At 45.6% G+C, this 25,000-nt stretch overlaps 1 protein-coding gene across 14 annotated transcripts in view; it reads right to left on the reverse strand.

Moving 5' to 3' along the window:
* SRCIN1 (SRC kinase signaling inhibitor 1) overlaps window positions 1-25,000 on the reverse strand; it is a 728,586-nt gene that overhangs the window by 450,459 nt on the left and 253,127 nt on the right. For 13 of the 14 annotated variants that reach the window (XR_012754280.1, XR_012754279.1, XM_075350093.1 and 10 more), the window contains exon 2: window positions 16,321-16,350. The exons of the other annotated variant lie outside the window; for it this stretch is intronic. Coding sequence is in view for 11 of the 13 variants with exons in the window: in XM_075350093.1 (XP_075206208.1) it covers window positions 16,321-16,350 (30 nt within the window). In the remaining 2 variants the exon portion in view is untranslated. The remainder of the gene's footprint in view (window positions 1-16,320; window positions 16,351-25,000) is intronic. 14 annotated transcript variants of the gene reach the window in all.

The raw sequence follows: 25,000 nt of genomic DNA on the forward strand, positions 1-25,000 counted from the left end.
GGTTCCAGTTTTTGCATTAAGACCAGTAGCTTAAAGGGGGCTTTACACGCTGCGACATCGCTAATGCGGAGTCGTTGGGGTCACGGAATTTGTGACGCACATCTGGCCGCATTAGCGATGTTGCTGTGTGTGACACCGATGAGCGATTTTGCATTGTTGTAAAAACGTGCAAAATCGCTCATCGGTGACATGGGGGTCCATTCTCAATTATCGTTACTGCAGCAGTAACGATGTAGTTCGTCGCTCCTGCGTCAGCACACATCGCAATGTGTGACGCCGCAGGAACGAGGAACCTCTCCTTACCTGCCTCCCGGCCGCTATGAGGAAGGAAGGAGGTGGGCGGGATGTTACGGCCACTCATCTCCGCCCCTCCGCTTCTATTGGGCGGCCGCTCAGTGACGTCGCTGTGACACCGCACGGACCGCCCCCTTAGAAAGGAGGCGGTTCGCCGGTCACAGCGACGTCGCCGGACAGGTAAGTATGTGTGACGGGTCTGCGCGATGTTGTGCGGCACGGGCAGCGATTTGCCCGTGTCGCACAACAGATGGGGGCGGGTACCCACGCTAGCGATATTGGGACCGATATCGCAGCGTGTAAAGTAGCCTTTAGGCTATGAGCACGCATTACAGATTTGATTGCAGAAATTTCTGCACCAAATCATTTCCTGGCAGAATTATTTTTTTTTTTTGCCGTGTTTATTGCACACGTTTTTCCCATGCATTTTTTATGCATTTGGGCTAGAAAAACTCAAACTGCAGCATGTCAATTCATTCTATTTTCTGCACCAAATCTCCAAGGAAAAAATAAGCAACATGTCCACAAGACTGCAGAATTCTCATGCTTTGCTAGCATAAGGATAGGCAAGCAGATTTGTGACAAAACTGCACTAAAAAATGCATAAAAACACAGTGTGTGCACATGGCCCTAACCTGTATCCAACCAGGGACACCCCCTTTAAAGGGAATCTATCAGCAGGTTTTCCTATGTAATATGTAAGCAGAATGATATAGGGGCAGAGACCCTGATTCCAGCGATGTGTCACTTGCTGGGCTGCTTGTTGCAGGTTCTTTTAAAATCATGTTCATTTTTATTAACCAACATGGTTAAATAACACAAATAAGAAATAATATAATCTTTTTTCACACAAAACAGTAAAAAAGACAAAATAAAGATAGAGAAACAGTCAGCCACAAGAACGGCAACTAAATCATACAATAAACAGTGCGCCTACGGTCTACACCCAACAACAATTTAAGCCACAATTTGACTATTCCATTACAATATACTTCATGGCACGAAATCTCACCCATCGTTTACCCAGCAATCCTATGCATTTCCAGATATACACATTTCTGCCCCTTTCCGATATATCATTAATCGGTTATGAGTTACCAGTCACCATCTTTGACCACTATAAGCTGCAGCTAACACCAGTAAGGTCTTATGCCCAGGTCGCTCTGTATAACGTAAGAAACACCTTTATTATACTCACCTAGGGTGCAGCCCGCTCTGATGGGTGTCACTGCTCTCTGGTCCTGCGCCTCCTCTCTGCGTGGATCGTCATCATCCTTCTACCAAGCCGAGTGTGCATGGCATGTCCTATGTCATCTACACAGGCTGGCATTGCGGTCCTGCGCAGGTGTGACGCCCTGGGCAAGCCAGGGGTCACAGGTCACAACATCACATGCACCCCACATTCCCTGCAGGTACACCAAGGCTAACCTAAAATCCTTGTTGCCTTCCTCCAGGGGCTGGTGTTCACACCAGGGGGTGGGCCAGGCGGTTGGCTCCCCCCACCGAGGAGTTCACAGCCCTGGGGGCGGGAGAACCAGGCAGATGAGTTTAGAGGAGTGAAGTAGAAGGAAGTGGCAAAGGAGGACAGTAAGAGTGGTGACAGAAAAGAAACAGTTAAGAAAGCCTGAAGTTAGTCCGGGTGTGTGCCCCGGACTGAGACAGCAAGGTCAGCAGACGGCGGTGATTGTCTGTAGTGGGACTGCTCGGAGGTTGCTGGAAGGACCGCGGACGGGTGGTGACCCGGCGGTACCGGAGCAGTATACGAAGAACAGTCAGCACCAGGGCAGGGGCTTTTCGGATCCCAGCAAGGCTAGGAGTCGCCATAATTTGCCAAATCCGTCAGAGAAGGGGACGTCTGTCTCCCAACAACCAAGTCCCGATTGAAGGCAACAGCCCGACCGTTAAGGGGAGACACCGCCACCGCCAGGGCACCAGTTTCCCAGGGCAAGCGCCTGCGGGCAAGAGTAGAGCTCCTTCGGCCCAGCTTGAAGCCGAGGAGTGGGTAACCGGTGGGAACCCATCGCTACCAAAAAGGACTTTACATAGGTGCAGGGAAGAGACCGTCACCGCTAACTACAGGGAACCGCAGCATCGTGAACCATCCGAGGGACCCGTCCAACCAGCCGTTTGTTTACCGAGAACTGTGTCGTGTTTACTGGCTGAGTGAGTACCTCCGTGCCGTGCGGCACAGCGCTGTCCCTGCGCCCCTGCACCTCCACAGGCCCCATACCCGCCTGTCCACCATCCAACACCACATCACTGGGCCCCGGGATCACCAACCCCTACTCACGGAGGGGCAAAACAACAACTGGCTGCTCCATACCATCACTCCCGGGATCTCCAGCCAGAGCAGCGGTGGTGTACACATAATCACCACAACCGTGGGTGGCGTCACGGACAATAAACTATCCCCACAACCAATCCCCTTTCACTCACGGGCGAGGAGCGCCGCTAGAGTCCCCGGGATCCGGCCCATCGCTCGAGCCACCGAGCAGCAGCGGGCCGCGGCAGCCGGACCCGAGCAGTGGGAGAGCGCGGCGTCCCCTCCTCCGCCCGCGACACAGGCGCACTTTGATCTGCCCTGCTGAGGGTAGATCAAAGCATTGTAGTGCTCATGCGCAGGCGGTCGTTAACCTTTCCTCGCCCCTGCACATTACAGTACATTGATCTGTACTCAGCAGGGCAGTTCAAAGTGCACCTGCACAGGACCTCAATACCGGCCTGTGTCGATGACATAAGACACGTCATCCACACTGGGCTGGGAAGAAGGAGGATTGCGATCGCCACAGAAGTGGAGGCGCTGGACCAGAGAGCACCAACACCCATCGGACCGGACCGCCCCCTAGGTGAGTATTATAAAGGTGTTTTTTACGTTATCCAGAGCGGCATGGGCTCTTATATACAGCATTCTGGAAAGCGGTACATAAGAGCTCACTGGTGGTGGCCGCAGCTTATAGGGGCCAAATCTGATGACAAGTTCCCTTTAAAACAAACCCTCTTAGGCCTCTGTCACACGTTCGTGCCTCCGGTACGTGTTTGACAGTTTTTTCACGTACCGGAGACACGTACACACGTGGACCAAGGTTACCCTATGGTAACAGGCACATTAACGTAAATCCACATGGAACGTGTGTCCGTGTGGATTGTACGTTTGTGCGTGTGTAAAAATGGCCGACATGTCCACGTATTCTCCGTCATCACAGGTGTCACACGGCCCGCACCCGTACCACACGGATGTAGTGTGGATGCGGTCCCGTGTGACACGCACCGGAGAAACACGTGTCTTTATTATAAAATAAAAAAAAACAAATACCTCCTTCTTCCCTGCAGAATCTTCCGCAGTAAACTGTTGCTGCCGGCCGACACTCATTATAAGCGTGTAAAGGAGGTAGGCGTGATGTCACGGGTGCTGATCTCCGCCCCTCCGCTCGGCTGGAAGTAGCATCAGCGTGGAGAGTCGGCAGGGCTGTAGCCGAAGATCAGAACCCTGGACAGCAGCGCGGACCACGTGAGTATGTAAATTACCGGTTCTAAGTCTGTTATCGCGGATAGCACATGGAGAACACACGTGGCCCGCACGTACCGGAGACACGTACTTACCTCACGCAACACGCAAGGAAAATACGTGTCTCGCGGCACATGCGTGATTTTCACGTGAGTGTGGCACAGGCCTTAGACTAGGGTCAGATGGCCGTATATCCTCTCATTCAACAGAAAAGGCCAATTATGCAAATCACACTCTTATCAAATCCTGATGGGAAGTTGATCAGAGTTTGAGCACAATGTGATCCGATCGTCTCGGATGAGGAGAAGACGGAGAAAAAAATGTCTCCATCTTCTCCATTGTGCTAGAAAATCGGAGCGCAGTCCGATGTTTTCAATGGAATCATTGACTTGCATGGCCGAGTGTGATCCAACTCGGACATGATGCAATTTTTTCCTGAGACCCGCTCGGTCCAAGGAAAGAATCGGACTTGTGCACGGCCCCATAACAGAACATTGGTCTGAGTGCAATCTGATATTTTGTCAGATCGTACTTGGACTGAAAATATAGCCATGTGCACAAGCCCTGAGAAATACAGATAATACAGAACAGTTTTTGTAAATGCTCTTCATTACTTTATAATTGTCTTAAGTTCACAGATCTATCTGCTCATGGACATAATGTACAAGACTACCAGTATTAGAGTGATGTTCTTTGTACACAACACAGATAATCATATCTAATTGGCTGCAAAAAAAGACTAAAGAATAAAAACTTGGAGATGAAACAGATCAAAACAATAACATTTACATTATCAGATTCATAGGTTTTATAGAGCAATTAAGGAATTTAAGAATTGTGCATTTAACCAGACTTGATACACCCGGTGCTGGATTTACAGACATCGCTACTTGTAAGGCATGCAGTATAAATGTACCCTAATTCTATCCTTCCAACATGCTTGTTATCTTACACCCCCATATACAGCTATTTTTATGGGACCATTATGTAGTTATTAAAGGGGTTGTGCAGCGCCTGAGCTTGGAGAGATGCTGCTGCCCACCAGGCGGCACAGCTGCCAAACACTGGTAGGATATGTGCATGATACTCCCTTGGTGGGAAGACAAATAGTGCGAAAAATAGGAATGAACGAACAGACTGACTAAAAAAAGGCAAAAGAGAAAAAGTTCTTGGTAATTATACAAAGCCGTCTTCTTTATATTAGGTCTTATTCAGACGTCCATGTGATTTTCACATATACATGTACCCATTATAGTCTATGTGGCTATTTACATGTGTGTAGCTTTACAGGACCCTGTGATCGCGCAAAAATCTCGGAGACATTTCCATTTTATACTGGCATCAAGGATGAAAAGTACCAATATAAGTCTATAGGTCTGAGAAAATCACAGAAAGCACATGGATGGCATACGTGAAAAACACTGATGACATACTGATGGTAAAACCCATAAACTGACCAAACTTAGGTCCAAATGTCGCGGGCGGGGAGGAGGGTGTCAGCACACCGCGCTCACCCCTTCTGCTCGGGTCCGGCAGCTGCTCAGTGGTGGCTCGAGCGGTGGGCCGGATCCCGGGGTTTCTCGAGCGACACTCCTCGCCCGTGAGTGAAAGGGGGGTTTTGGGATGTTGGGATAATGTCTGTGACGCCACCCACGGTTGTGGTGATGTGTAGCACCACCGCTGCTTAATGCGGGGATCCCGGGGATGGTGATGGGGAGCAGCCAGGTGTTGTGTTGCCCCTCCGTGGGTAGGGGTTGGTGATCCCGGGGCCCGGTGATGGCTTGGGAGGTGCAGGGCTTGGTGGGCGCAGGGACGCGGGGTCAGCGCTGTGCCTTGCGGCACTGTGGTACTCACTCAGCCTGAGACTTGGACACAGTTTGTACGGTAAACCAAACGGCTGGTAGGACGGTCCCACAGACGGCTGCCTTGCTTTCCCGGTAGGTGACGGTGATGTCCCTCTTCCTTGCACCTGTATGTACGGATGGTTGCGATGGGTCCCCACCGGTAACCCGCTCCCCGGCTTCAAGCTGGGCCGGAGGAGCACTACACTTTGCCCGCAGGCGCTGGCCCTCAGAGACTGGTGCCCTGGCGGTGGCGGTGCCTCTGTTGTACAGGTTGGACTGTTGCCTTCAATCGGGACTTGGTTGTTGGGGGAATCTACGTCCCCTTCACTGACGGATTCGGCAAATTTGGCGACTCCTAGCCTTGCCGGGGTCCGAGAGGCCCCTGCCCTGGTGCTGACTGTCCTTCGGAACACTGCTCCAGACCACCGGGCACACAGCCAACGGGGTCCTTCAGGAACTTCCAAACGGTCCCCCTCCAGACAGTCACCGCCGTCGCTGATGTCGCGGGCGGGGAGGAGGGTGTCAGCACACCGCGCTCACCCCTTCTGCTCGGGTCCGGCAGCTGCTCAGTGGTGGCTCGAGCGGTGGGCCGGATCCCGGGGTTTCTCGAGCGGCACTCCTCGCCCGTGAATGAAAGGGGGGTTGTTTGGGGTGTTGGGATAATGTCCGTGACGCCACCCACGGTTGTGGTGATGTGTAGCACCACCGCTGCTCAATGCGGGGATCCCGGGGATGGTGATGGGGAGCAGCCAGGTGTTGTGTTGCCCCTCCGTGGGTAGGGGTTGGTGATCCCGGGGCCCGGTGATGGCTTGTGGGGTGCAGGGCCTGGTGGGCGCAGGGACGCGGGGGCAGCGCTGTGCCTTGCGGCACTATGGTACTCACTCAGCCTGAGACTTGGACACAGTTTGTACGGTAACCAAACGGCTGGTAGGACGGTCCCACAGACGGCTGCTTTGCTTCCCCGGTAGGTGACGGTGATGTCCCTCTTCCTTGCACCTGTATGTACGGATGGTTGCGATGGGTCCCCACCGGTAACCCGCTCCCCGGCTTCAAGCTGGGCCGGAGGAGCACTACACTTTGCCCGCAGGTGCTGGCCCTCAGAGACTGGTGCCCTGGCGGTGGCGGTGCCTTTGTTGTACAGGTTGGACTGTTGCCTTCTATCGGGACTTGGTTGTTGGGGGAATCTACGTCCCCTTCACTGACGGATTCGGCAAATTTGGCGACTCCTAGCCTTGCCGGGGTCCGAGAGGCCCCTGCCCTGGTGCTGACTGTCTTTCGGAACACTGCTCCAGACCACCGGGCACACAGCCAACGGGGTCCTTCCAGGAACTTCCAAACGGTCCCCCTCCGGACAGTCACCGCCGTCGCTGACCTTGCTGTTCTAGCCCTACACAAAGCTGGGCTCTCAGGCTTGCTCACTCTTTGCTCTGTCACCTCTTCTTGCTTTCCTCCTTTTTCACTTCTCTTACTTTCACTTCTTGTTGTTTACTCTTACTTTTGCTCCTCACACTTGCCCTGCCTGGGCCTTCTGCCTCCTTCCACCTCCTCCTCCCTGAGCTTTCTGCCTGGTAACTTCCTGCCTCCAGAGTTGTGAGCTCCTTGGTGGGCGGAGCCAACCGCCTGGCCCACCCCCTGGTGTGCATCACAGACTCTTGGAGGAAGGCAACAAGGATTTGTAGGTTAGCAGATGTGCCTACCTGGGGTGTGGGGTGTGGTGATGTTGTGTCCTGTGTCCCCTGGCTTGCCCAGGGCGACACACTGACCTTGCTGTTCTGGCCCTACACAAAGCTGGGCTCTCAGGCTTGGCACACTCTCTGCTCTGTCACCACTTCTTGCTTTCCTCCTTTACTACTCTTCTTTCCTCCACTTTCACTTCTCTGTTGTTTACTCTAGCCCTTCACTGGACTACTCCTCCACTCCTTCCACTTCCTCCTCCCTGACTAGACTGCCTGGTACTTCCTGCCTCCAGAGCTGTGAGCTCCTTGGTGGGCGGAGCCAACCGCCTGGCCCACCCCCTGGTGTGCATCATCAGACTCCTGGAGGAAGGCAACAAGGATTTGTGGTTCAGCTTTGGTGTGCCTACCTGGGATGTGGGGTGTGGTGGTGTGTGACCTGTGTCCCCTGGCTTGCCCAGGGCGACACACAAACCACTGATGATACTTGGACCAATTCTTTGCATATGTGAACATGAATACGAATGAAGCCTTAAACAGATAATTTGCGATTCCTTAGATATCCATATTATTCTGAATTCTATGCAGTATCACTCTTCCTCCCACACCCACTAAAAGGAAAGAATGCAAACTCTTCAAGAGTTCCTCAGGCCTAAAACACACTTCTGCAAAAAAAATGTACGTGTCTCACGGTCCGTTTTTCGGGTCTGTGTTCCGTTTTTTTAGGGGCGTTTCTCCGGTATGTATGGCATCCGTGTGATGGCGTATGCGAGCCGTGTGTGCGTGTGGAATGTCCGTATTGACATAAAATACGTACGTGTGCTGTCCGTGTGCTGTCCGTTTTTAAAGGCCCGCATTCTTACCCAATTAACGTTGTTAATCATTCATCATGAGATCCTGGTGTTTTTGTTTGCCATTAATTGACCTGATAGATTGGTAACAAGTGTTTCAGATTTTGTGATTAAAAACGGACACGGACGATACGTGCTGAACACGGACATACTCCGTGTGCGGTCCGTGCAGGCACGGACCCATAGACTAAAGCGGGTCCGTGCCTGCGTGCTGCCGGCCAAAAACGGACATGTCGTCCGTGTAGAAAAGCGTACACACGTACTTACCACATGGACACACGTTCCGTGTGATTTTACGTGTGTGTGCCATCTACCATTGAATAACATGGGTCTCCGTGTCTCCGGTACGTGCAAATACGTACCGCACACGTACAAAAAAACGGATGTGTGTTGCGGGTCTCAGAAAGAGAATTGCCTGGCCTTACTAAACACTCCCTTGAAGTCCATCCTAACTCTGTTCTTTCTGTTATGTTTGTTTAGTGTTTGCTTTTTAGGCCGGAGTCACACTTGCGAGAGACTCGCGCGAGTCTCATATCACATCACCCGGCATGGCCACACACTCTCTGGACAGGAGTGTCTCAGCTGCATAGAAATACATACAGCCGATCCGCTCCTGTCAGGACACTGTGTGGCCATGCCGGGTGATGTGATATGAGACTCGCGCGAGTCTCTCACAAGTGTGACTCCGGCCTTAAGGCTATGTGCGCACTTTGCATTTTCACCTGCGTTTCCGCAGCGTTCTGAACTGCAGTGTTTTCATGCCAAAATGAATGCGTTTTGATTTTCAAGCAAAGTCTATGGGAAATGGGGATTTCTTGTGCGCACTATGCTGTTCAAAACGCTGCGTTTAATTTGCATAATTTTGGGGAAAAACTCAGTGTTCAAAGAAGCAACATGTCAATTGTTTTTTGCCATTTGGGCTGCGTTTTACGAAAATTGAAGTCAATGAGAAGTTGTAAAAAGCAAGCAACATCAATATTCCAGCGCTTTACCTGCTTTTTAGCTGCCGACAGCGCATGTGTTTCTGACATCAAATAATGGAATGGTATGTCCCTTTACACACACATAGTCCGACAATTAAATTAATGAAAAATATTAATTTATTTTGTATTTTAGCCATAAATAGTTTAAAATCCGCTATAATTATATTAAATATAACTATTTTCGTTATGATTTAAATACAGTGGAACCTTGGATTACGAGCATAATTGGTTCTGGATGTCTGCTCCTAAACCAAGTTACTCTTATATCAAAGCGAATTTTCCCATAGGAAATAATTGAAACGCAGACAATTCGTTCCACAACCCAAAAATATTTAGTGTATTTATATAAACTTATTACAGTAATACAAAATAATGTACTGTATTCATATAAAATTATTACAGTACACTAATACAAAATACTGTACAGTAAAAAACATAAAACAAATGAAACTGCACATTAGCTTCCAATAGAATTATTGGTGTGCGTGAGGTACAGTACAAGCAATGTGCTGTACTGGTTAGCCGAAAGAGAGTACAATACTGTATACACAAATACAAATTGATAGAAACGCTATATAGTATAAACTGTACTGTGCAATGGTATACTGTATACAGTACATATGTACAGAAAGTTACCTCCAGAGTGGGTCAGAGCACGGTGAAAGGATGGAACCGGAAGTGTGCACTATGGGAATTTGATCTTATTGCAAAGCATTGCTCTTAAACCAAGTTACAAATTTTTAGAAAGCTTTGCTTGTCTTGCAAAACGCTCTCAAACCAAGTTACTCTTAATCCAACGTTCCACTGTAATTATATTTGTTTTCTTTTCTTTTCCTTTTTTCATAGTGTTTGACTGTTTAAACTTTACTTAGCAGTCTTTATGTTCAAAACGCATCTCTCTTAACGCAATGGAAAAGCATGTAAAAAGCGCTAAAAACGCGGTAAAATGCACGCGTATTTATCGCATTTCTGTGGTCAATAGCAACTTTGGCAAAAAACATTTCTGCCAGAGGATGCATTTAGAACTGCAACTACGATGACGCAAGTGCGGACATAGCCTTAAAGAATAAAATAAAATGTATCAATGATACATTATTGGAAAAAAAATGAATTAGCATTCACATAAAAAATACGTACCTATAAAACCCAAAGTTGAGCCAATATACATAAAGGATTGGAGGTTGAAACACTATGATTAATACCCACTGTAGCTGTCCATCATGCCGACATGTTTTTAAGGGGTACTGACTGGCCAAATACAGTTAGGTCCAGAAATATTTGGACAGTGACACAATTTTTGCGAGTTGGGCTCTGCATGCCACCACATTGGATTTGAAATGAAACCTCTACAACAGAATTCAAGTGCAGATTGTAACGTTTAATTTGAAGGTTTGAACAAAAATATCTGATAGAAATTGTAGGAATTGTACACATTTCTTTACAAACACTCCACATTTTAGGAGGTCAAAAGTAATTGGACAAATAAACCAAACCAAACAAAATATTTTTATTTTCAATATTTTGTTGCGAATCCTTTGGAGGCAATCACTGCCTTAAGTCTGGAACCCATGGACCTCACCAAACGCTGGGTTTCCTCCTTCTTAATGCTTTGCCAGGCCTTTACAGCCGCAGCCTTCAGGTCTTGCTTGTTTGTGGGTCTTTCCGTCTTAAGTCTGGATTTGAGCAAGTGTAATGCATGCTCAATTGGGTTAAGATCTGGTGATTGACTTGGCCATTGCAGAATGTTCCACTTTTTTGCACTCATGAACTCCTGGGTAGCTTTGGCTGTATGCTTGGGGTCATTGTCCATCTGTACTATGAAGCGCCGTCCGATCAACTTTGTGGCATTTGGCTGAATCTGGGCTGAAAGTATATCCCGGTACACTTCAGAATTCATCCGGCTACTCTTGTCTGCTGTTATGTCATCAATAAACACAAGTGACCCAGTGCCATTGAAAGCCATGCATGCCCATGCCATCACGTTGCCTCCACCATGTTTTACAGAGGATGTGGTGTGCCTTGGATCATGTGCCGTTCCCTTTCTTCTCCAAACTTTTTTCTTCCCATCATTCTGGTACAGGTTGATCTTGGTCTCATCTGTCCATAGAATACTTTTCCAGAACTGAGCTGGCTTCATGAGGTGTTTTTCAGCAAATTTAACTCTGGCCTGTCTATTTTTGGAATTGATGAATGGTTTGCATCTAGATGTGAACCCTTTGTATTTACTTTCATGGAGTCTTCTCTTTACTGTTGACTTAGAGACAGATACACCTACTTCACTGAGAGTGTTCTGGAATTCAGTTGATGTTGTGAACGGGTTCTTCTTCACCAAAGAAAGTATGCGGCGATCACCCACCACTGTTGTCATCCGTGGACGCCCAGGCCTTTTTGAGTTCCCAAGCTCACCAGTCAATTCCTTTTTTCTCAGAATGTACCCGACTGTTGATTTTGCTACTCCAAGCATGTCTGCACAAAACTGCAAGAGCCAACAATGCGTCACCAGAAACCTGCATATGCGTAGTCATCATATGCGCCACAGCCCTTATCTCACAAACTTACCAAACAGGCCATAATCAGAATTAATATGTAAGATACACCTCTTTATTAATGAAATGGGAAACCATACCAGAGTAAAAGGAGAATCCTCAATTACAGCCAGGCCTGATTATATCCTGCAACCGCCATTGTTATTCCTCTGGGCTCTGATGTAAATATTATATTAACTCCGTGACAAACTATGACATACATTTTCATCATAGGTCACCAATGGAAGTATAAGGGCTCATGTGCACGTTGCGTCCTGGCCAGAGCAGAAATAAATGCACCCTCTGGAAGACTTGACGCTGCGTGTTGACAAAAAGAATGCATCCAAAACGCATATATTTTGGATGCATTTTGCATGCATTTTACATGCGTTTTGGATGCATTTTTGTCAGTGCGTTCCCCCGGCAATTCAGCTCTGCTACATGCCCGCTGACAGCAGACACAGACAGAGGTGGGCAATGAGAATGAACTCTGATGAAGTGCACCCGTCTTCATTGTCATCCCGCGGCTCTGTCTCTGTGTGCTGTCATGAACTCAGATGAACCTCTGAGGTCAGTGCCAGGACACAGGAGTCCGCAGCAGTGACGTCAGAGCTTCACCCGATTTCACTGACATCGCGCGTCTCTCTCTGTGGCGCAGCCTGATTTGCGCTCACCAGTGAAGGACTTACCTGTGATCGCAAATCCCCTGAGTGACTGCAGTGAGCCGCACGATCAGCTGTGCTTTCACTCAGGTTACTCGCGGCCACAGCTGCAGTCCTCCACCTGAGAGCGGTGGCCACGAGTAACCTCAATGACAGCACAGCTGATCGCGGGACTCACTTTAGTTGCTGCATGGAGCTCACAGGAGCGGCGGTGTTCTACTGCCGCTTCTGTCAGCTTGCGATGTAGCAGAGCTGAAAGCGTCGTGGGACCTTGCGTGGATTATGTCAGACCTGGAAGTGTTTATTTGTCTTTCATTACAAATAAAGGATTTTTTGGATGTGTGTGTTTATTTTCTTTAACTTACAGGTTAATCATGGAAGACGCCTGCCATGATTAACCTAGGACTTAAGGCCCCGTTACACGTAGCGACGTATCTATCTAGCCGGGGTCACGGATTCCGTGACGCACATCCGGCATCGTTAGCGACGTCGTTGCGTGTGACACCAACGAATGGCCGTTAACGATGGAAAATACTCACCAAATCGTCCATCGTTGACACGTCGTTCATTTACAAAAAAACGTTGATTGTTGAGGATGCAGGTTGTTCGTCGTCCCCGAGGCAGCACACATCGCTATGTATGACACCTCGGGAACGACGAACTACAGCTTACCTGCGGCCACCGGCAATGAGAAAGGAAGGAGGTGGGCGGGATGTTATGGCCGCTCATCTCCGCCCCTCTGCTTCTATTGGGCGGCCACTTAGTGAGGCCGCTGTGACGTCGCACAAACCGCCCCCTTAGAAAGGAGGCAGTTTGCCGGACACAGCGACGTCGCTAGGCAGGTAAGTCCGTGTGACTGCTCCTAACGATATTGTGCACCACGGGCAGCGATTTGCCCGTTACGCACAAACTACAGGGGCGGGTACGCTCGCTAGCGATATCGCTGCGTGTAAAGCCCCCTTTACTGGCAGCTATGGGTTGCTGCCATTAACTCCTTATTACCCCGTTTGCCACCGCACCAGGGCAATTCGGGATGAGCCGGGTAGAGTCCCGGGACTGTCGCATCTAATGGATGCAGCAATTACGGGCGGCTGCTGGCTGATATTGTTAGGCTGGGGGGCTCCCCATAACATTTAGCTCCCCATCCTGAGAATACCAGCCTTCAGCCGTGTGACTTTACCCTAGCTGGTATCCAAATTGTGGGGGACCGCACGTTTTTTTTTTTTAAATTATTTATTTTTTTACTGCTCGATATAGACACGCCCACCGTTGGCTGTGATTGGTTGCAGTGAGACAGCTGTCACTCAGCGTGGGGGCGTGTCTGACTGCCACTAATCATAGGCGGCGCCGGTGGGCGGGGGAAGCAGGGAATACGAGATGGATCAATGAGCGGCCGGCATTTTCAAAAGAGGATAAGCCGCCAAAGTGTGAACGCCGTGCAGCGCCGCGCTGGTGATCGTGGATCGGTGAGTATGAGAGGGGGGTTGGGAGGGAGAGACCGACATGGACAGAGAGAGAGATAGAGACATAGAGAGAGAGAGAGAGAGAGACCGACCGACAGAGAGAGACCGAAAGACCTGCGTTTGTTATGTTAAAAAAACATGCGGATCGCAACAAAAATGCAGTGCAAACGCACGGTTAGCATTTTGGTAGCATTTTTCTACAACTCATTGATTTCAATGGGTGTAGAAAGCTGCCAAAACTGACAAAATAATTGATATGCTGCTTTTTTAAACGCAGAGATTTTGTCAAATTTTTGACAATCAAAACGCTGCGTTTAAAAAAGCATCGTGCGCACAGATTTTGCATGATTCTCATAGACTTTGCTGGGGAAGCAGAACGCATGCATTTTGACAATGTGACGCTGAAAGCTTAAAATGCTGCAGAAATGCAAAAAAAAACGCAATGTGCGCATGAGCCCTAAAACTGGCCCAGGGGCTGAGCCTGCTCCATACCAGGCAGATGGTGATTTAGGAGATGTGTTGAAGATCCCCAAAACTCCAAAATCGTATCAATAAAAAAAAATAAGATCAGGGTGGAAAAGCAAAAGCCCCCATTGATACAAAAATAATAACATATTTCCAATTTTTTTTTCCAATACTAAAATAAAGGTTTGGACATGTTTGGTATCACTGTAATCATACTGATCTGGAGAATCATGCTGCCGAAATTGTCAGAAGAACAGAAAAGCTATGGCTCTTGGAACAAGGGGAGAAAAAAATTAAAACACAAAAATGAATACCGTAGTTTGCTCTCCCTTTTAGTGTTAAACAAAAGGAACCTGAGTAAAAACATGACATATTATTTACATTTTTCAACTATATATAAAATTATTATTACTGCATTAACAAAGGGAGCAAAGGGCTCTACATTTTGCTCACAAAAATTCGTGGATATTTGGATTTCGGGTAAAATTTCAGGATGACCCTAAAATGCCCCCAAACATTTTCAGGTGGCCTCATTGTGACCTTCTCTAAACTTCTGAATTCATATGTCCAAATGTTCAATGTCTCAGTACTTTTTGCACAACTTGCTATTCTCTAACAAGGAGCTTAGTGGCAAATTTCACAACGGGTGATTGATCCATGAATCTCTCGATAAAGGAGGAAGGATGAATGGATTATTGTGTAGTTCCTCTGATTTCCTCATCTCAAACAATTTATTGAAACAATAGCCAACAACAGTGGTGGAATGGACTAGTATGGTTCCACTCCGCTACCATGAATGACCAGAGGAGATGAGTCCTGAAATCTGGAAATACTGTTAGGTTTATTCATCTACTCGTTTCAAGGCACACTTGCCTCTTCATCAGGATTTACCATAGTCTATGGTCTTAGACTAAGGATATATCCTGATGAAGAGGCAAGTGTGCCTTGAAACGAGTAGATGAATAAACCTAACAGTATTTCAAGATTTCCGGGCTCATCTCGTCTGGTCATTCACGGCATACTCTAGTCCATTCCACCACTGTTGTTGGCTATTGTTTCAATAAATTGTTTGAGATGAGGAAATCACCAATGCATGCTCTTACATAAATTCCCTACTGTCATGATAAAATATCACCGTAGGGTGAACTATTTACGTTTTCCATAAATTTCTCCTGAAAGTTAAATATCCCTAACTTTTTGTGAGTAGTGTATTTCCGAATTTAAAAAGTTACTACCTTTAAACAGTAATAACTGGAGCAAGAATATCAGTCAAAAGTTACCAAATACTTTATACATGGACTAAATAATTTTCACAACAGCCTATACAAAAATAAAACCGACAGATTGTTTTTTTCCAATAACAAACTGTATACGAGTTCTGCAATTGCTGGAAAGTTCATCAATAGTGCCGACATGCTTTTGTTATTTCTGCAGTTCTGTCTGAGCCTGCCATTTGTGAATCTCGGGGATGTGTCATTCAGCACAACATGTTCTCTAGGCTCTGGACTATAGGAGATGTTTCATGTGGGTGGTATCAGCTGAGCTGCCGCACAGTTTTTCTGCTATCACTTAAATTCTAGTTAGGAGTAAAAGCTGCAGGAAAATTCCCATTGTTCTTCTGTGCCTCGTATGTAACAAATCTAATGATCGCACAGTACAGAAAATACTGACATGCAGTATAACTAAACCTTATCTACTAGGATGTATGGCTATGAGGGGATAGAGCATTTTATTACTTGCCCCAAAATAGGGTTTCCCATTAGTATTTTTACGTTTTTTGTTTTTTTTGCAGGCAGTGTAAATGTTATAATGAAAAATAATGCCACTCGATAATATACATCCAATAAAACAGATATGCCCATATCTATAATTAGGGTATATTGATGACAGTTTAGTTGAACGACCGGCAGACGCAACTGATTGATTTACCGGCTGTAAGTGTTCTACCACCAGAATTAGGTTAAGGCTGGGTTCATTAGGTATATTGGCAAATGCCTTTAGTTTTAAGTACAAGATCCATACTGCATGTTGAAAAAGACACTTATGGAAACTCACTTGAGTGGTCACATCTTGCGGATTGTAAGGCTGTCAAGAAAAAAAAAAAAGAAGCTTGTTACAATCTTAGTGGTTTGCAGCCCCCATCAAGGAATACCATCAATATAGAGAGTCTAAAGCAAACGTCAAATGGGACCATATATTGTTATATGGATCTGACTTCCAAGCTGCAATATAAATGCCATATTGGTCTCTATCGGCCTCAGAAGCTGCCATAAAAAAAGCTAAAAATAACAATGATTTTTTTTTGTGATGTCGAAAGGGGGTCATAATGTAGTGTCCATGGTACAGTTTATTTCTACAACTAGCACAAAATGTGTATGAAATTGTGTTGAAACATTTAGGTGTAACATTACCGCTACGTATAAATAAACCCTGAAGGTCACTACTGACTACAACCCTTCTCCTTTTTAAAGCCAAGATTACAGTTTGAGCTGATCCACATCTTTAGTACTAATGTCCGTCTCGAAAGGCCCTGTGCACACACTGCGGATTTTGATGTTTTGTTGTTTTTTTTTAAATCTGCATGTCTCTCATGAAGTACCATGAAATTGGTCCAATCCATCTACGGACACTCCTAGATCAATGATTATACCACAAAAAGGAAACAAATAATTACTTTTCCTTTTAAAAGGAGTACACAACGTCTCAATCAATTAATAGTTTTTATTATCATCCAAAAAATACAAAGAAAAAACACCACACCATAAAAATGATAAATTGCAGTCAAAAAAATCAAGTATATACGGGTTTCAGCGATAATATATTGCACATAAACTTACAATAAAGTGACTAATGCTGCATACACGCTTAGTTGATTTCCAAGCTGACGAATGTTTATTGCACCAACCTTAATAATAAAGTGACTAGTGCTAAACGAGACCCATGTCAATGACCTGATGGGCTGTGCAAAACAGTCTGCAAATATTATTCCTCCACGGAAGATACTATTGCACAATCCCCCCGGGGTCTCACCTATTGCCTATAAATATATGGTTAATCACCTATTGCTGTTTTGCACAGCCCATCAGGTCATTGACATGGGTCTCGTTTAGCACTAGTCACTTTATTATTAAGGTTGGTGCAATAAACATTGGTCAGCTTGGAAATCAACTAAGCGTGTATGCAGCATTGGTCACTTTATTGTAAGTTTATGTGCAATATATTATCGCTGAAACCCGTATATACTTGATTTTTTTGACTGCAATTTATCATTTTTATGGTGTGGTGTTTTTTCTTTGTATTTTTTGGATGATAATAAAAACTATTAATTGATTGAGACGGTACCATAGTACCAACGGGCTGTACATACACCCAGAAATACACTATTGTTTTCCAAGGGCCAAGGGTCTGATTATAAGAGGGGTAACCATGAAAAAACTGAGCAAATTCGATTTATCACCACATATCACAATAGATGGATGGAAATGAGGGAGATTTTAGGCAAGCATTGGGGGATTTTGCATTCAGATCCTATTTTAAGGAGATTCCTCCCCACGAAACCTTTGATTATGGCGCGTAGATCGAAAAACCTTCGAGATACACTTGTCCATAGCCACTTTGACCGTGAGGCAAAAAATAAAAATGAGGTGCCTGTGTCGGATCAAGGTTTTTTCCCGTGCGGTCTTTGTAAGGCCTGTGCCCATTGTGTTAAGTCAAAAATATTCTCTAACTTTGATGGCACAAAACAATTCACTATACGAAAACGACTAACGTGTTCTTCCAAAGGAGTGATCTATTTGGGAGAATGCCCGTGTAAAAAATTGTATGTGGGCCTTACTACCCGTGAAGTTAAGATTCGAATACGGGAACATTGCAGAGATATTGCCAAGGCAAGGACCGTGGAAGATTGTACCCAGCTGAAAACCCTTCCGCGTCACTTTAAGGAATTTCATAACAGTAATCCTCATGTCCTTAAAGTGAAGGCCATTGATCAGGTAGCTTTGGGTATAAGAGGCGGAGATCTGAGTAAGATCCTAGCAAGAGTAGAAAGTCGGTGGATTTTCCGGTTGGGTACATTAAATCCGCAGGGTCTCAATGAGACCTTGGGGTTTGGAGCATTTTTGTAGTATTTTTGTAGTTTTTGTAGTTCTTGTGGTTTTTATATCTCCTTGTCAATTCTGTTTTTATCGTTTTAACTTTGGTATTTATAAGTACATGATATTTTTAATGGTAGGGTAATGGTTAGTGGGGTGATTTTCACTTATTTTATGATGCATTGTGTATTGTTATTCACTTATTTTTTTGTATTTTTTATTTTGTAGATAAATTGCGTATTGCTCTTTATTTATTGGGATATTTTCCACCAAACAATGAACATATTCCTATGATAATTTTGGCGTAATCAGGATTTCTTCCGGACCTGTGTAGGAATGAAAAAATTACATCTCGTTACCAGCAGTACAAGAACCCTTTAAGATTGAATTGTGAGGAAAATGGGACCTATATTCTTGAAGGATTATGTATTACTGATATGAATATTGGATAATTGATATGAATTTTCCTCCTGTTTATTTGAAGTATATTCTTTAAAATTTGTGAAATATTTTCTACTAATCACTGGATTTATGGGGATTTTCTGATGTGTATTATAACTAGTCACTAATTGTGGCATGATCGCAATTCATAGGATGGCGCGCTCGCGATGTCTAAAAATCTTCCCGGAACTGACTAAAGGGCGTATTTACGTGGGACGCTCCTGCGTCGCTGCACACATCCGGTGGGTGCCACGCAGCGTGCGTTCCACGGTCGCCCGGCAGGAAGTCACTTTTTAGAATGGGCGGTGATGGACTGATGCGAGCGCCCGCAAGATCCTTGATTGGTGGGAATGACGTATATAAACCCCTCAGCTGACATTACCCGACATGCCCCCTGTAGAAGCCGGGAGCGAAACACGTGTCGGGGAATCGGGTGGTCGCGGCTTACACATCGTCCCAGGTAATTTGCTCCGTAGTAGTGTCCTGAATCTTTAATATAGGATATAGTTAATGACATTTACGTTTGGCGTATTGCTTCACGGCAAACGCATGTGTGATGTTATTGTGGCACTTTTAGTTCAGTCTGGTCACGGAGATGGCTGGTTCAGGGCATCCTATGGAGCAATTGGGATCTAGCACATATACGTATTGTATGACCTAATTGCTGACACTAACTAACTAAGCTGGTTGTGTTATGCACTATTTTAACATCATTGCCTGATTGTTTTCAGCTCTCTGCAATTCCGCCTATGGTAGAATGTGATTAGTTTTGCATATGTATAATGGACATATCCATATAATATATCCGGTTGAGGCGGCATTGCGGAGATTTAGTGAATAACAATAGGTGATTAACCATATATTTATAGGCAATAGGTGAGACCCCGGGGGGATTGTGCAATAGTATCTTCCGTGGAGGAATAATATTTGCAGACTGTTGGTTGGTGCAATAAACATTGGTCAGCTTGGAAATCAACTAAGCGTGTATGCAGCATTGGTCACTTTATTGTAAGTTTATGTGCAATATATTATTGCTGAAACCCATATATACTTGATTTTTTTGACTGCAATTTATCATTTTTATGGTGTGGTGTTTTTTCTTTGTATTTTTTGGATGATAATAAAAACTATTAATTGATTGAGACGTTGTGTACTCCTTTTAAAAGGAAAAGTAATTATTTGTTTCCTTTTTGTGGTATAATGTCTCTCATGAAGCCAGAAAAGTCAATCGGTTTTTTGATTTGTTGTGCAAATCATTTATTTCCGTATGGTTTCGGTCCGGTTCTTGATGCAGAACAAATCTTCAGTATGTCAATTATGAGTCCGGTTTAGCAGTGTTTTTCACTCATTGACTTCAATGTTGTCAATAAATAACGTTGCTAACCTGCAGGTGTATTCACACTGACAGTTTGAGTCTGGTTTCACAGCATTATTTTAACCATTGCTGAGTCTCTCTCTCCGCTTCATACTCACTGATCATTGGCGCGGCTGTCACACTGCTCCCGCAGCCTCTCCTGCTTCTGTCGGAGCCACTCATTAGGCTCATACAAATTCACTGCTGCCACTCATTAGGCTCATACATATTCACTGATTCCCCACCGATCAGTGTCTGTAATTGGCTGCAGTCAGACATGCCCCCACACTGTGACAGCTGTCTGACTGGAACCAATCACAACAGCTAGTTGGCGGGTCTATATCGTACAGTAAAATAAATAATTAAAAAAAAAATCGGCGTGCAGTCCCCCCCCAATTTTGATACCCAGCTACGATAAAGCCTCACAGCTGAGGGCTGATATTCTCAGGCTGGGGAGATCAACTGTATTGGCAGCCCCCCAGTCTCAAAATATCAGCCAGCAGCCACCCGGAATTGCCGCATCCATTAGATGCGAAAGTCTCAGGACTTTCCCCTGGCTTTTCCCGATTACCCTGATGTGATGGCAATTGGGGTAATAAGGAGTTAATGGCAGCCCATAGCTGCCACTGAGCCCTGGGTTAGTGATGGCAGGCGTCTATGAGACACCCCCATTACTGATCTGTAAGTGAAAGTAAATAAAAAATCCTTTATTTGAAATAAAAAACAAAAAAGCATCCTCTTATACCACTTTATTAACCCCCCAAACACCCCTCCAGGTCCAACGGAATCCACACGAGGTCCCACGATGCTTCCAGCACTGCTACATCCGACGCTCACAGCGAGCGCTATAGAACATGACTGCCCGCTGTGAGCTCCATGCAGCAACTGATGTGAGTCACGCTATCAGCGGTGACATCACTCAGGAGATTTCTGGTCACAGCTTGAGTCCTCCACCTGTGACCGAAAATCGGGCTGCGACTGAAGTGAGCTGCAGGTGAAGGACTCACCTGAGCGATGTCACTGCTGATCGCGTGACTCACTTTAGTCTCTCTCTCTCCCCCGCCCGCCAGCCGCATCAGGTTATTCGTCAGCCACCGCATTTGAAATCGTGGGTAAACCAACTCCAGTCTGCATCCCATTTTAACATGCGGTTCTCTGCCGACCATTCCGGTTTACCTGCAGAAAATATCTGCAACTCATCTGCAGCGTGGGCACATAGCCTAAATGGTTCGGAAATGTTCTAGTTAACTCTCATACAAGGGAGGCTGGCCATTTACCTTGTGTACACTCTTCACCTGGACTTATGTTCACTGCAGTTGTTTTTTTAATCATTACATTCTGTGTATCTGCCGAAGGTGCTGACTTTTACCAACATTGCAGCAGCCCAATTGCAAGAGTCATGGATTAAGCATGCTAACTGAAGTAAGACAGGGAGGAGAGTGTGGTGTTCCTAGGTTTTTTAGAGGCTGGTGTCAGTTGCAGAGGGTATATGGAGCAAGTAGAAGCTACCCTACTATATACAACTCGCAATTTGTAAATGGCTAGACTACAGGAAGGTAGATAGAGGAAGTGGCTGCCTTATTAGAGTTCTGCCCCCATAGTTAGACAAGAGCCAGGGAAAATAATAATAATAATAATATTCTTTATTTCTATAGCGCGAACATATTACGCAGAGCTTTACAATTCAGGAGGATCATATACAAACAAGGAAAATGAAGAGACCTGCTGTGGTGAATAAGTGGGAGGAGTAGTTGCCAGGAGAGCTTTTAGTGAGTGCCGCCTGGAGGTCAGGTGAGAAGAGTTGAGACCTAGGAGAGACCATACTTGTAAGAGAGAATTAAAGCACTTCTCCAGTGTTTTTTTGCATTCATTGCAGGAGTGGAGCCACTAATGTTAAGTCTCTCAGCCTAGTATTATACTTGCCAGGAGCTGCTCTGGTTCTGATCCTCCATATTGTTGTAACGGGGTGCCGGGGGTGCCTCGGGGGTTGTAGTCGTGGCCCCTTTTTCTATCAGGCTAACCCCCGGCTCAGCCGTCACTATTGGGACAGGAGATTGCTTGGTGGGGCAGAGTGTGGTGGTACAGAGAACGCTGTCAGACGTAGAAAGACTTTGCAGACGGAGATCAGTTGATTCAGAAGGCATGTTTATTGCACACATCTTCACAACAGAGGCAACAATCTGATAGCGTCGTTTCACAACTTCTGCTGGGGGGGGGACCTCTTCTTGTCATCTCCTCTCGTGGGGATGTGCCCGGCTACTCTACTTCACCTGGGCTCCCACTCCGCAGACTTGACCCACCCAACTCTGTTTCACCATAGAGGACACTTTCTCTTTCCCTTTCCTTCGTTAGCTGTTCACCTAGCTCCCACACTCTGCCCCCGCTGCTCCTTCTCCCCTGTCCCGGACTCGACTGCCTCAAACTCAAACTTTTTCTCTACCACACTCTCTCCCTCCCCCTTCTGCTGCCGGCTCCTCCTTTCTCCTGCCCTGTTTCTATGGGGACAGCCGTCCCACCTGGCCACTAGGGGAAACCCATCTATACAGTAGAAATACAGTAAAACATAAACATTAATATTAACGGCTTTGTCTACCCCAGCGGGGGCATCTTCAGGGGGGAAAACTGCGCCTCTTTGTAAGGGGTCCGTCCACCCCTTACATTGTGACCACAACTTCTGATTGACTTTAAGTCAGAGGTAATAGTCACAAGCTCTCATGTAAGTCTATGAGAGCCTCGTTTTTCTCTTATAGACTCACATTGAATTGTGTCTTTTGGATTGCCAAGCAAACACTGGAGCGATCCGGCAGATAAAAAACTGCTGGAGACCGACTGGAGCAGTGCCAATAAAAGATAAAGATGGCATCTGGTGAGTATGACACTAAATGCAGAAACCTTAAATTAGTGGCACCACTGTAAAATAGAAAGAAAACATGCTGTAATAGTTCTTTTAGTCACTGTAAGGATGAGGTTTTGAGGTGGGTGCAAGTATGTGCAAGAGGAAAGACCTTCCAAAGAGAAAGGGACAGACTGCAAACCAAGGAACCTTCCTGGAATGAAAGGTCAAGAGGGTTAGACAGTCGAGTGTGCACGAGTGCCATTGTGGTAAAGTGGCCATGAGAGGTCTGTAAATAGGTTGTTAATGAAATGTTTAAAGAGACTGTGCTTTATGAAGCTAATAAAGTTAACACTGTTAAAAAAGACTATGTCATGTCCGTGCTTCTGAGCCCCATCCCCCCCGAAAAGCGAATCCACAGCTAAAGGCACCCTGTAAGATATACCGAGATTGCGGCCTATACCACAGAATCACATCTCCTGTTACAGGCTGACATGTCAAGTGCATGAGTTAAGACAAATTTGATTGACAGGCATATATTTCTACTAGAGACTAGAAAGGCAGGATTACACTACTCAATGTAAAAGGGAGAGTGTATACTCCCCTGCCCCTTTCTGATCTCTCCGTGGAGACTGTGTGACTTGAGCCTATGGTTTGCAGTCCTTTACTCCCTATGGATTGCTGCTACCTCTATGATCTATGATCTTTAGCTTGTTTTTGTTTTAAAAAATATTAAGAATATAAACACACGCAAAAAGGCTAAACATATTAAGTGTCTTCCACATCTTAGCTCCAGAAAGTTCTTTTACTCCATTCACACTCAGGGACAGAACATTGGAAAATTAATTTCTGTTTACAACTGAAATTTTAATACTTTCAGGGCCTCATCCTAAGTTTTGCTGCCACTTTTAATCTACGTTCTGTCTTAATTGCTAATATTGTATACTCAGAAAAAAAGACCAAAAAGCCCCAAGCCCATCTACCTAAGAAGGAGTTGAAACAAGGTTTAAAGGATGCTAGAGGACATACCAAAAGCCACTAAAATAAATTAGCATCAACTCTCCAAGGGCAAATTTCCATTTAGATTATGCAAGACCAGCATTGCTGAAAAGGGATCTTGAGTCCCCTTCTAGATGTTGTTGCATTTCTGGATGTGGGAAATCTCTTGTGACAAGAATGATGGAACAGGCAGTTTAGTCATAAAATATGCAGTATAGGTGATGACAGGTCAAAAGCGTTAAAAAAAAGACTTAGAATATACAGGAGATAAGAGAGACATTGAGCAGGTTCTTGTTAGGGTGGTGGACTGTGACTGTCACGTTCCTGCTCCTGAAGACACCAATCGAGTTATTGTCTTGTAATGTGAAAAATGCCCTGCCTCTTATATGACTTGTGAAATATGTTTCCTGTACAATGTATGCTAAAATAGATCTATGTATAGTAATGTATAAGATGTAGCAGTGTTGATAATATAATCAATGTGCATTAGGATAAGGTAAAATGTGTAACACATAGCAGTGTTGGTAAGGTATTATAATGTTTGCATAAAACTGGGAGAAAGGTTAAATCTGCCCAGCAACAGACAGCAGGGTCAGAGACAGTTAATGTTGGGACTAGCCCATGGGAGGAGGATACTGCATGCAGGGAAAGGGAAAGCTTTCTTTTGGAACTTCAGATAAGGTTTGTACTAAGAGTTATGAAGAGGTAGAACTATGGCAAGAAAAGAAGGATTGTGTGTGTGTCAAGGACTAATAGAGTGTGTACAGTGTGAAGAGCTGCAGGTCTGGCACTTTAGCATTCACCGACTGCAATGAAGCATTAGAAATCGGTGTGCTGTGGGACTGCCTAGAATAAAAGGAGGATTCGGGGTCAGACTGTACAGCAGGACCAATAAGAAGTATGGAATTACTTCTTATGCAAAATTGTTCTTTCATAACTTTATGAAAATATCTGTGTTGTTACCTGTGACTACTGCGATTGTGGACTTACAGTATATTGTACAAAAGAAGGTGGAAA

The sequence above is a fragment of the Anomaloglossus baeobatrachus genome, chromosome 5 (genome assembly GCF_048569485.1).
Source record: "Anomaloglossus baeobatrachus isolate aAnoBae1 chromosome 5, aAnoBae1.hap1, whole genome shotgun sequence".
Taxonomy (NCBI): Eukaryota; Metazoa; Chordata; class Amphibia; order Anura; family Aromobatidae; genus Anomaloglossus; species Anomaloglossus baeobatrachus.